The 12,296-nt window shown below is 38.1% G+C and overlaps 4 protein-coding genes and 2 non-coding genes across 6 annotated transcripts; 1 reads left to right on the top strand and 5 right to left on the bottom strand.

Moving 5' to 3' along the window:
- Positions 1–642: 642 nt before the first annotated feature.
- On the bottom strand, positions 643–3,373 carry K09F6.15 (uncharacterized protein). The gene is made up of 10 exons (NM_001393017.1): positions 2,481–3,373; positions 2,182–2,434; positions 2,036–2,136; positions 1,874–1,990; positions 1,577–1,828; positions 1,413–1,524; positions 1,282–1,363; positions 1,128–1,235; positions 904–1,077; positions 643–857 (listed from the first exon to the last, which is right to left on the bottom strand). The coding sequence occupies exons 1-10, from the start codon at positions 2,493–2,495 to the stop codon at positions 773–775; spliced, it is 1,299 nt and encodes a 432-aa protein (NP_001380220.1). The 5' UTR covers positions 2,496–3,373; the 3' UTR covers positions 643–772.
- Positions 2,597–5,160, bottom strand: K09F6.6 (SET domain-containing protein). Its single transcript, NM_001355090.4, has 12 exons — positions 4,943–5,160; positions 4,838–4,893; positions 4,618–4,794; positions 4,451–4,569; positions 4,166–4,402; positions 3,961–4,115; positions 3,655–3,913; positions 3,403–3,565; positions 3,169–3,326; positions 3,022–3,120; positions 2,766–2,975; positions 2,597–2,716 (listed from the first exon to the last, which is right to left on the bottom strand). Exons 1-12 carry the CDS (start codon positions 4,999–5,001, stop codon positions 2,645–2,647), a joined length of 1,764 nt encoding a protein of 587 aa, NP_001342011.1. The 5' UTR covers positions 5,002–5,160; the 3' UTR covers positions 2,597–2,644.
- Positions 5,161–5,900: 740 nt separating this feature from the next.
- K09F6.14 lies at positions 5,901–6,261 on the bottom strand. The gene has a single exon (NR_147809.1). It is a non-coding gene; the product is annotated as an Unclassified non-coding RNA K09F6.14 (non-coding RNA).
- Positions 5,994–6,435, top strand: K09F6.11 (C2H2-type domain-containing protein; the record flags this gene model as incomplete). Its single annotated transcript, NM_001027073.3, has 2 exons — positions 5,994–6,333; positions 6,383–6,435. The coding sequence occupies 2 exons, from the start codon at positions 5,994–5,996 to the stop codon at positions 6,433–6,435; spliced, it is 393 nt and encodes a 130-aa protein (NP_001022244.1).
- Positions 6,436–6,724: 289 nt separating this feature from the next.
- K09F6.9 (Major sperm protein) lies at positions 6,725–8,554 on the bottom strand (the record flags this gene model as incomplete). Its single annotated transcript, NM_001381345.1, has 1 exon — positions 6,725–8,554. The coding sequence occupies one exon, from the start codon at positions 8,552–8,554 to the stop codon at positions 6,725–6,727; it is 1,830 nt and encodes a 609-aa protein (NP_001367339.1).
- Positions 8,555–10,664: 2,110 nt separating this feature from the next.
- On the bottom strand, positions 10,665–10,774 carry mir-5548. Its single transcript, NR_050894.2, has one exon. It is a non-coding gene; the product is annotated as a pre-microRNA mir-5548 (primary transcript).
- Positions 10,775–12,296: the final 1,522 nt, after the last annotated feature.

A 12,296-nucleotide genomic window follows, 5' to 3' on the forward strand; every position in this document is an offset into this window, starting at 1 on the left:
TTTTCCGACGTAGAAGAAGCTCTATAACCTGATTGTGCGTAATGAAGGTTGATGATCGGTGTAGGACACTGTAGTGGAGTCGAGCTGTGGACTTTCTGATGCTGACGAAGCGAGTTACCTGTAAGCTATTCTTGTATAGTCGCGTGCCCTGCAAGTTGATAAATACAACATACCGTATTTCCTCTATTAGTTAGGCACCTCTATTAGTTTTGCATCAAAAATCACTAATCGAAAATTAGTTTTGCACTTTCTATTAGTTTTGCACCTCTAATAGTTTTGCACCTCTATTAGTTTTGCATCTAAAATCACTAATCGAAAATTAGTTTTGCACTCTCTATTAGTTTTGCACCTCTAATAGTTTTGCACCACTTAATTTGTTACCTATTTTTAGGAATTTAAAATTTGCATAATAAAATCGTTCTAAAAATTAGGAAAACTCTTACAGACTTGGTATAACAAGTAAAAATTGGCAAAATATGAGTACAACTCGGACAATTTTTGTGTATCAGTCGTAAAATTCGCTCATTTTGGTTCATAAGTTATTATTGAAATTGATGATATTATGCCATAACTTAATGAAAAACATGAGAAAAAACCTGTTCAAAAATTAGTTTTGCATGCCTTACTAATAGAGGAAATACGGTATCCGAGGACTAACCCAGGCGCAGAAACATCGATTTATTGTGAAACAACAAGGAATTCAATACGAACAACAACAAAAATAAATAACGGAACAAAAAATCTGAAATTGATAATAACGGTTAACATGGGATTATTGAGAAGAATTTGCCATTTCCGCCGAGTCCTTAATATCTTCCGGTTCTTGGGCGTTTCCAAAGAAGGGAGATCGATGATAACTAAAAAATTTTGAAATGTAATTGGAATAAAACAATTTTTGCTTACAAGTCCAAGATTTGAGATGGAGTAGCTGAATTGCATTCGGCTTTCGTTTTTTTGCTCAGCTTTGGAAAGTGGCGTACTTGGTTCCAAGACAGGTGATCCTTGCATGTGTTTCGCTCCTCGCAGTACTTCAAAGTGTTTGTGACAAGATCATAGTGATAAGCTCTAACGCTTTTTCTGAAAAAAGGCAATTAACTATCATACTATTTATTTTCTCTTTCACTCACAGAGCACGTGAAAACGCCGATTTGAAGACCGATTTCGCATTTTCTCTCCCCTCACGTCTTCTCATAATCTCGTCGATGGGCTCAGAACAATCCAGACTTTCCAGAAATCTAAAAAAAAACAATTCATATACACACTCAAACAAAGTTTACTTACGGATGAGTTTCATCGATTGTATCTTCAGAACCAACCAGTAGGTCTTTAGGCAAGTAGTAATCGCAAATGTCCCAGGAGAGCCCTAAACATGGGAAATTAATGTTTTATCACAAAATTGTTCAATTGTGTACCAAACAGTTGATTCATAAACGCCAGGGGAAGATCGGTGAAGTTTTTGTCGGCTTTTCCACTGGAGTTCGGCCTATATGTGAATTTCCAGACTTTGTACGGAGGATCGAACATCTCAAAATAAGATTGTTTTAAATTTTTTGGGTTGTGTTATGTATGTACTTACCGTAGCCAGAACAAGAGTGTAGAATTGAGATAATTGTCCTTTAGCAGGTGCTTTGATCAGGCTAATGTTGTTGTAAAGAACGGTCAAATCCACCCCTGGAACATGGTCGATGGCATCAGTTTTGTAGCTTCGATGAAGGTGTTCTTTAGTGATTGACTTTAAATCGTACTGAATTCCAGTTGTTGCCGAAATGGAAGCAATTGACGCTTCAACTTCCAGTACACGTTGCTCATCTGTGCCAATCAACTTAGCCTAAAAAATGTGTCAGTTTTAAAGTATTGAAAAGCAGTGAGTTACCATCACAAAATGGCCCATATCCATCCAATTTCTTTGTTCTTCAGTTAAATTTTCTTTTAGTGCTTTGAAGTGTTGAGAGCCAAGAATAATGGGGCGCAGTGTGACCTTACAGTATTCCTATAAAACAAAAATTAAGGATTTTAAAAAAGTTAAAAGACTCACCTCCAGTTCGACGTCTGTGAGTGTTTCGTTTTCGTAACCTTGATAAACTGCTTTTCCCATATTTAGTATGCTTCCACATCGAACAGCTTCTTTTAATTGATCTGAAAATAATTGATTCATGATTTCCATACTAAATTTTTCATTACCGATGGCAGATAAATTAGAAGCAGGCGGATGACGCTCGAGCCGCTCCGAAATTTTCATTCTTTTCAAATTTGAAACGCTTTCCGTAGATCGTGGTGTAAGAGGCTCCAAGACAAGCTTCTTCTTGACTATCTTATTCTGACCAGCTCTTCTCCGAGTGATGCGTGGCGTAGTTGTTGCATCAACTCCATTTTCCATCATGTCATCGTCAATCTCGTAAGGCGGGAAATCTTCCGGGCGAGGAGGCACACTCATCTAAAAACCATGATTTTATCACGACAAATAAGACAAACAAATTTACCTCATTCGGCTCCATGTTGACGTGAGTGTCTAAGAAATACACTTTGAGATTGGCATGAACTGGAACAAGTACTCACGAGATCTAAAACTCGACAAAAATGAAATTAAAACAGGCTGACAGGTGTATACAAAGATAAATATTAGTATTAGTCCTTAACAAAAAAGTTAACAACGAGACACAAAAAGCTTCTTGAGCAATGTGATCGAATCTTCTTGAGCAATGTGATCGACCAAAAACTGAAATATTCTCGTCGTAAACAATTTTTTCTCGTTTTTAGAGACTTACGTGTAGTTTCATTGTGTATAATAGCGGAAATGCGTCTTTAACCAATTTCCGAAGAACTGCTGAAACACGTTCGCAAGATTCACAAATGGTTTCGTCTAGATATTTGTCAGTGATCAATCGAGTCAAAAGCCAGTGTAAGTACACGAGAACTGTCCATTTTTCCCGCCTTTTTACGCAAATAAGCAACGTTGGGAGACTTTGGTCGTACATCTAAACCATATAATCATAAACCAAAGTTAGTTAGGATCAACACTACTTCTTGAATTTCTCTTCCAGTTTTATGCTTCATACTTGTGGGATCCATAAACAGTGATGTGCTCCGTCCACTTGGAATTGATGCTGACACAAGGGCATTCTGAAATATTTCAAAAATTCAGAATGTTTTCGGAATAACGAAGCGTACCGCCCACAGCTTTTTCTCTGCCACAGAGATTTTAGCTCCGACGTAATATCCATTAGACAGAAGTTGTTTCAACATGTCCTTCATAGTTCCTTCCTGTATATTATGAAGCGTATCATATCCGTCATCCCAAGGATATGGCAGTGGTGATGAGAGCAGTCCTGAATAATATCAGAATATATTGTGTTTCAGTAACTCACAGCTCATTCGCTTCTGTACTTCAAATCTAAAACTTACTTTCTGACATGTAGGACGAAGAATACAGTTTGGAAGAACCCTCTTCGGAAGACCAACAAACTTTGCTGCCGTTTTTCGTTCTTGCGCGAATTCCGTACACATCACAACGAGAACATCCAGAATAAGTATTCCAGGCGGGAACTCCATGAATTTTTTGACTGGCCTGAATACATTTTCCATAACAATTAACATCGGAGATACTGTTTAATTTCAGAAAATAATCAAACTACAGTCCCAATTATTAAAACTTACAGCCATATCAAGAACGGATTCATATAGTTGTAGTCGTACTCTGTGAGTTACACCGTCCCGAACCACAACGATAGGATTTTCGGTGGTGGCTTCTATTTCCAAAATCATCCTCTGAAGAAGCGACAACAGGTCTTGCCTCTTGCAATTTGGAGTGAGCATTAACGAAGCAAGCATCACGTTTTGTGGTCTGTGCATTTCATTACTGGAGGCATCAGAAACAACGTCATTTGTTGCCAAGAACACAGGCCAAATTTCGCTTCTGAAATAGTCAGATTAATTGGACGATTGATGGAAATTTGAGCTTGCCTAGAATTTCCACGTTTTGAAAAACCATCCGTGTTTAATGTCAGAAACAAGGTTTTTAAATCAGGATACTTGTTTTCAGATTCCTTTTTTGTGTGCAAATATTTCGGTGTTTCCGAAATACTCGAGCATAGTGAGGGCTGGGATAGAGCAGAAATCTAAAATTTCTGATTCTGATTGGTCGTTATAGTTTGTCATTTTTGATTACCTCAAGTTTCTTGTCTAGAGCTCCACTGTTCAACAAGTCTTTCATTTGAGATCGAATGCTGAATGTAACAATTGTTTTTGATTCGGAAACGTTCTTTTGGCACATTGAAAATCGCTGGCATTCGGAGTTTGTGCACAACTTGGAATTATTCAAAGTTGATTGACATACAGCACAAAAACTGTAGAGCCTCTTGTCATGATCAATCCATAAATCAATTGTATTGAACACTTCATATCTCTGTAAACAATTAATTAAAAAAAAATTTTTTTGATGTATGACTCTCACCTGAATACTAGGAAACTTTCGAAGAAGTTTACAAATAGTGAAGATATCAGCAACTAGGGAATGACTTAGTTGGTTGGATGCCACAACTCCGGCAATATAATTCACAGCTTCATTTCTATCTAAAGTTATCAATAATTTTTTTTGTAGAAAAAATATTATAAACTAACCAAAAGCATCACATTCATTAAAATTTTTTAAATTTTCGATCGATTCCGGAATTTTTTCAACACGATCAGCAAAACCATCACAACTTGACGCCGGTCCTTCTTCTCTTTCATTCCGAATATTTTTTTTGATGAAGCTTTCTTTGCATGACGACATCAGTGACAATGAGAAGCGCCTCTCTGAAAATTGAATAGATAGTACTTATAAAATTCGAAACTTTACCTGTTGCTTTTGATATATCCCATCTGCTTTGTACCGCTTGCAAAACGATATGCTTTCTGTAACAAAAATGGTATTATTGTTGCATCTATCAAAACTCAAAGGTACCTTTTTCTAGTTTTGCCTCTTACAATTGAATTAATATTTTCCCGATTTGACTTGGTCATTTCTTCGCCTGAAATTACTTCATTATACGAAAATTATAAACACAAAAAAAATAGAAATAACAAGAATATCAAAAATACCAAAATAAATTACATAAGTTTGGAGGAATATTAATCATATGTAAATAATTTCAATACAATTTTATTTAAATTCACAAGAAATTGGCACGCGACGCTCTTGTCTAAGCGTCGCGTGTTCAAACCGTTCAAAAAGAGCCACAAAATGTGGAGAAGTACAGCAGAGTGCAGCAGAGTGCAGCAGAGTGCAGCAGAGTGCAGCGAAGTACAGCAGTGTGCAGCAGAGTGCAGCAAAGGGCGGCAAGGGGCAGCAAGGGATGGCGAAGCGCAGCCGAGTGCAGCCGGGAATGTGTGGAATTTGACTAGAAAAAGACCTAATGTGCCCTAGAAAGCTGGCAATGTGCCCTGGAAAGCCGGCTCGACTTGCCGAGGGAGTCATTATAAAACAAGTTAAAATTCTGCAACTTTAATCCTATTTATACACATGTTCTCTCATCAAATTTCCGATATTCTTACTAGAGATGTCTACTCGAGAAAAACATTTTTAGGTGTTTACAGTGCGGATGAACTTTTAGATATCAAGCCCCCTAGGAAAAAGCAGTGGGGACTCGTCGTGAACACTGATGATGGGGATCAACCTGGAAGGCACTGGCAAAGCATCTTTGTAAAGAGAAATCATACTTGCTACTTTTACTGCTCGTTAAATGAACCCCCAAATGAAAACATTTTAAAATTTATGGGCAAGTTTAAGCATGTTGTCTGTAATAAGAGTAAACAACAAAAATCTGACGAAGTAACATGCGGAGGTTTTTGTATTTTTATTCAGTCAATGATGGCTAGAGGATATTCTTTTGAGACTTTATGTGACATTTTTGAAAGTATTCAAAATGACGATAAGTTTATTCGGGACTATTTAAGGGATACAACTCAAAACTGATTCATTCAGTGTTCTTAACCTTGTCCTGAAAGGTTCTAACATGTCATTCAACTCTTATTGTCGTGACTGCGGAATTCATTTTGCAGACAAAATTTGTAGAAATCGTCACACTGAGATTGTTCATTTTGGGCTCCAACCACAAGATCCTGAAATTACCGAAAATTCATTCTATTACATGAACGCTCATGTCCCTCAAGTTCGTGCCAAAACATGTCCAGTCTGTTTGCTTTATTTCGAATCAATTGATGATTGCATCATTCATGTGAACAAGGTGCATCCAAACAACCAGATGCGATCCCTCTTCAAACCTACAAGAGAACTTGTAATCAACGAGTGGGAACATTTAGTCGAGAGTGTGTTTCCGGGATCTTTTTATTATGGTGAGTCGCTTTATTTTAAAGTATTTTATTAACGTTTAAATTTTTTCAGGTTCGCAACGCATGCAAAGCTCAAGCCCAGAAAGACTGTCTACCGGACGCTGACGACTCTGACGACGATAACGACTTTTGTATGTTTTAAAAATTTGTGTGAGAATAAAACATTTTATTTAAATCTTTTTAAAGTGCAATACAATAACAGTGCTTCCCCAATTAAAGTTTATTGGTTCGGCAAATTCAGACAACAATTCAATCTTTATGGAATCTATAGTGTTATTCATAATAGGAAGATAACGGGGGTGAGGAATAGTATGATGAATCATTTCACCATACACTCCTTTACAGGGAATTACAGACAGTAGCGAATTTTTAGAATCTCCCACGATAATAGGGTCTACAATATCACAATAAGGTAGATGGTGCTAACGTTACCAAAGTAATCAATGTTGCTAGGTGCCAAGCTGGATTCTCTAACAATTGTATCGTGAAATCCAAGAAAATATGCACAAGACTTTTCAAATTCCACAAATAAAATGTTTGAATCTAAAAAATCAATGGAAACTCTTCCGTCCTTTTCTTCAAATTGCAGATGTTCTGAAGAGTTTTCAAAATGTGAAACTTTTATCCTTGATAGGATTCGTTCAAACGAAAGTTTCAATTCGTCATAAATGTTTCTATCACTTGGCTTTTGGAAAATTTTCAAAGCGACATCATGGTACTCTGAAGATGCTCGAACTGCTTCCTTTTCAATTGCTTCCGATTCCTTAACTTTTGACACAATCTTGTCCCTTTCCTGCTTTTCAAGCTCGTTTACTTTTTCGATAATTTTTTTAGCCTCCTGACTAGCGTAAACCTTTCCAGGTATGTTGACAATCTGTTTAGGATCAATCGTAACTTTTGATTTTTCAGCTTTTGTATCTTTTTTCGATTTAGCCTCTTCTCTAGCCTTTGCTTTATCCTCTTCCCTGGCTCTTTCGTCTTCTTTGTCTTTAGCTTCCAAAGCTTGTAAACGTTCATGTCTTTCTTGAGCCTCTCTGTGACGTTCAATGTGTTCACGTTCTTTTTGCGTGGCACGTTCAAGATTTTCCTTCTTCTGCTTTTCCTCTAGTTCACGTTTTTCCTTCTCCAAAGCTTTAGCTCTTGCCTCAGCTTGCCGATGTCGTTCAATGTGTTCACGACGCTCTTTTTCCACACGTTCAAGATTTTCCTTCTTCTGCTTTTCCTCTAGTTCACGTTTTTCCTTCTCCAAAGCTTTAGCTCTTGCCTCAGCTTGCCGATGTCGTTCAATGTGTTCACGACGCTCTTTTTCCACACGTTCAAGATTTTCCTTCTTCTGCTTTTCCTCTTGTTCGCGTTTTTCCTTTTCCAAAGCTTCAGCTCTTGCCTCAGCTTGCCGATGTCGTTCAATGTGATCGCTGCGATCTTTTTGCGTGGCACGTTCACGATCTTCCTTCTTCATCTTTTCCTCTTGTTCACGTTTTTCCTTTTCCAATGCTTCAGCTTGCTTATGCCGTGCTATGTGAGCATCCCGCTCGGCTTTTTGCGCATCACGACGTTTCTCCTCATTTTCCTCCGCCTTTTTTTGTGTCTCAATATATTTTTTCCGTGCTTCATCATGGTATTTTTGATCGTCTTGCGCATTCTGTTCAGCCTTTTTATGAGTGTCTAGATGCTTCTCACGCTGTTCGTCTTTATCAGTCCGAACCTTTCTAGCAAATTCTTCGGCCTTTTTATGAGTAGCCAAATGTTTTTCACGTTGTTTATTCTTTTCTTCTTTTTCTCGAGCAATCCTCTCCTCCTCGTCCTTTTTGGCTTTTGCCTCCAGTTCCCGAACCTTGTTGATGATTACGTCTCTTTCGATTAATGGTTCGGCCGACGATTTTGGTCGCTTTACCTGCTCATTTTCCAAAATCAATGGCGCACCACGCTTCATTCGAGGCTTTTGAACACCGTTTAGTGAATTTACCACGTGAGAAAGGTTGTCATACTGTGCCGCAGGAAAGGTGACATTGATTGGTTCTCTATTTTTGAAATGAATCCAATAGTTGAGAGGTCGACCAACGTTTACAAACGAATATGGGTAAATAATATCTGTTACCGCTACAGAGTATTCGTCTTTTTCCAAATGCAAAACTTGCGGCAGACGCGTAACATAACGAGAAGATGTATTTTCAAATTGAGCATTTTTGACGGAAGACGGTAGAGTTACATAAAAATCGTTCATGACTAGAGCTCACAAGTTACTTGATGTCTATTTATAGCTATATAAAGAACTGAAAACTGCTTTCAATCAAAAATGTTTTTGATTTTACCACTTCTACCACTACTACCACTAGCATCAAGTGTCTCTGTTTTCACAAAGACGGTTCCCTCCAGACTATTAGATGGTGATTTGTCAAATTTACCATTTGAAACAAATTTATTTGTAAACTTTTGCGGATACAATAAGAATGGCGAACCAAACTTGAGATGGTTTTATAAAATGGAAGATTCAATAATTGATGATGGACTACGTGTTCAGGTTGCCAACGACAAATGCAAATTTGAAATTATTGGTTCGGACGATATGCTAATGCAGTGTGACGGTAGACTTTTTCGCGTACGGGGTAAAACAGTTACACGGTTTTATGACTATGCAGAACTCTTTGCATTCGATCATGTTCAAAAGCAATTTTATGTTTATCTACACGGGGGCATACGCCATGTTAGGCCTGGAAATTCCACCATCACACTAAAATCGATTTCAAATGTTCGCGATTTTAACGTTGTTGACGGAGTTTTCACCGTTTTATTTCAAAATGGTACAATAAAATACAACAACAAGGTGCTGGCACAGGTGGATCCAAAGTCTTATTCGAGATTACCAATTTATGCTGCTCCAGATTACGTGGCTACTCCTAAACTTGATAAGGAAGATTATTCTAATATAATTTCGCTAATATTTTTCATAATTGGATCAATAACCGTCTTGGTGTTGGAACAATGCGGGCGTCAGTCTGCTCGAGTATATCGTCGGAAATCGCAAGTTTCAATACCACTCGAAGAAGAACAGCCGCATTGCTCACTATAAATATACTGACATTTTCAATATCACCACACCACACCATGTCCATGTCCATGTCTCGATCAAACGGTTCGTCACCACGACTAGGATTTCAATTTCGTTTTCCATCTCAGACTACAATCATTGGCGCCACACAATCTGGTAAAACTACACTATTGAGAAAAATTTTGGAAAATTGTTCAGAGACGTTTGAAAAGCCAATTGACAATATATTTTGGTTTTATGGCGTAGATACACCCACTCGGCAATTCGTATCGTACATTCCTCGCATTTTCCTCGTACATTTAGAAGGAAGTCCGGAATGTACGACAAAACTGTAAGTGTAAAAAGGAGACACGACCAATATACGAGGAACATACGACAAGATTAGGAGAAAAACAAAATGTAATGTTGCCGCGCTCATATCTCGTCGCGCATTCATCGCACATTGTGGCTCGCTGTTCTTGCACGTCGTACATTCCTCGTATGTTTCCAAAGTACCACTGTTGAGAATTGAACTTGCCTGTTTACTGTCCTAGTTGGTTTCTAAATCAAACTTCTTACCTGTTGATCCATGACGGTCGCGAGATACGAAGTTTATAATTGGTTATTTAAAGAGGATGCGCTCAGCTGGTGAGAGTTTCAGTTCAATCAGATATTATTGTCTGTTTGATTTGAAAATGTTGAAGTGTTTCTTGAAGCAGAATATTTATGAAACTTAGTAGAATTATTCACAAGTATTAGGTTGGCAGGAAAGTTCTGTCCTATTTTTCAATCATTTATTTCTTGAAGCAAACTCAAACAAAAATCAGTTACATGCTGCATCATGATCAACAATGTACTTCCAACGTTGAGATTACTTGTGGATTCCCTGCCCTAAAATCCAGCGGGCAGGATTTCAAAGTATTGCATTAGTGCCACTTTGAGATTTTTTTCTAATTGTGAAGGTTCTACTTTGAAGTACACGAGTCACATCAGAGAAAAGCCAATAATCACTAGAAGCAATGTCAGGAGAATTTGGTTGCTGATAGAATCATCCATCCATATTTTGCCAGCTCCTGCTTCACTTGTTTTTCAACATGTGGTTGGGCGTTATTATGTTGGGAATATACTTTCTTATCCCTCAAGGCTGAACGATCGACTGCTTTATTCAAATTCTGTAGTTGTCTTGAGTGGGGTTCTCCGGTAATAATCTCCCCCTCACAAGTCAGGATGGTAACAGCTCCCAGTTGAGGGGACATCCACTTGCCGATCAAACAGAGAGAATACTTTTTTTCGGGTGAAGATCGGGTTTCGGGACATCCTGTGGGGCTTCTCCTTCTCCAATCCACAGGGCTTGCCTACCGCCGTGGAGAGTGAGAAGGCTTTATGAAACACCAGTTCGGCGGTCAAGGATGGAACGGGTCAAATAATGAGCTACTAATCGAGCAATTTCAAGCCATCTGCAAAGGAGACTATGATGAACCCCAAACGTGCTTGCAAGCTCACTTGTAGTTTTAAATGGATCCGATTCAACACTGGCATTTAGTGCAATCAAATGTAGCTCACACGGTCTTTCAGGGCATTTCTTTTCATTCAAAGAAAAGTCGCTACTTCCGAAACGATCGAACCATCTTTGTATGATTTTATACGATGGAGAAAAATAAACTTTCATCAAAAGAGTCTTGAATCCTTCATTATGGTGTTGATTACTGCAGACTTTTTTCCTGCTTATCAATCTCTAGGAGTGAATAAACACCGAAATTGATCTGCAGCCCACAATGACAAAACAAATAGGGCAAAACTTTCTTGTCAACCTAATATTAGCAAGTATAATTTATCCTATTTCATTCTGTCGAGAAAATAGTTGAAAAAGTTGAAAAATGGTGGAAAATATCCAGTAAAACGAGCTGCAGAGACCTCAATATACGCACGTTTCAAGCCTTTGTCGTACATTCCTCGTAGGTTCCAGAGGATATACGAGGAATGTACGACTAGCGCCCACTATTTGGCTTGAGAGGCGCAACATGCGAGGAATTTACGAGGAAAATGCGAGGAATTTACGATACGAATTGCCGAGCAGTATACCAAGACACTTGCACAACTTTCATGCAATCGAAGGATTACCAGACGTTGATCTTTTAAAGCAACACAAACATCAGAATAACATTCTAGTCTGTGACGATTTGATGAACTTTTTTGCACGAGATAAAAAATCCCTCCATCTGCTCAACGACTTGTTTTGTCTTTATGCTCATCATCTCAATTGTGCAATTTTCAATTTGGTCCAGTCTGCGTTTACACTCCCGCCAATAACCCGAAACAACAGTACCTACATTATTTTGATGCGAAACTTGTCGGACGCCTCTCAAATCAAACACCTACTAATGCAGCAATTTGGAGACGTATGGAGAGGAGCCTTCGAAGCATACCAGGATGTAATGTCGAAACCATATCAGGCGCTATTAATTAACAACGACCCATTATCTCTTCCTACTATGCGTATTTTATCAAACTTTACAAACGAGTATCCTACAGCCAATGTCCCTATATAAATGATTTATAAATTGTATTTGATCTTTTGCTAACAAATGGCTGCCCATTTAATTGTTCACACTGATTTCTTGCATTCTGTTTTGAAACGTAATCGTATTGCTATTCGAGATGCTTCGAGCAAAGAAATAAATATTCTAGTTGAAATTGTGTACAACATGCTTAATTCTAAAAATATTCCGTTAAATCTAGCAGAATATCAAATTTTGCAGCCGATACACGATCAACTAACTACCATTTCACGTACCAATGATGTCAACAATGCGAGGAAATTACTATTTAAGCTTTCAAAAAAGCAATTGGCTACGCTTGTTATTCCTTCACTTATTGCAACAAATCTCTGGAAATGAAGTTGATTCGCAAATATCACATGATACCCTACGAGAATGGG

This window comes from Caenorhabditis elegans, chromosome II (assembly GCF_000002985.6).
Source record: "Caenorhabditis elegans chromosome II".
In the NCBI taxonomy this organism is placed as follows: Eukaryota; Metazoa; Nematoda; class Chromadorea; order Rhabditida; family Rhabditidae; genus Caenorhabditis; species Caenorhabditis elegans.

What these genes read in the sequence shown, in the direction of transcription:
- K09F6.15 (NM_001393017.1), bottom strand. An exon ending in ACAATCGATGAAACTCATCC is followed by an intron (nt 1,236 to 1,281) that starts GTAAGTAAACTT and finishes GTTTTTTTTTAG; the next exon opens with ATTTCTGGAAAGTCTGGATT. An exon ending in CCATCTCAAATCTTGGACTT is followed by an intron (nt 858 to 903) that starts GTAAGCAAAAAT and finishes AAAATTTTTTAG; the next exon opens with TTATCATCGATCTCCCTTCT.
- K09F6.6 (NM_001355090.4), bottom strand. Translation starts at nt 5,001, where the DNA reads ATGACCAAGTCAAATCGGGAAAATATTAATTCAATTGTAAGAGGCAAA. An exon ending in TAATGAATGTGATGCTTTTG is followed by an intron (nt 4,570 to 4,617) that starts GTTAGTTTATAA and finishes TGATAACTTTAG; the next exon opens with ATAGAAATGAAGCTGTGAAT. An exon ending in TATACACAATGAAACTACAC is followed by an intron (nt 2,717 to 2,765) that starts GTAAGTCTCTAA and finishes AGAATATTTCAG; the next exon opens with TTTTTGGTCGATCACATTGC.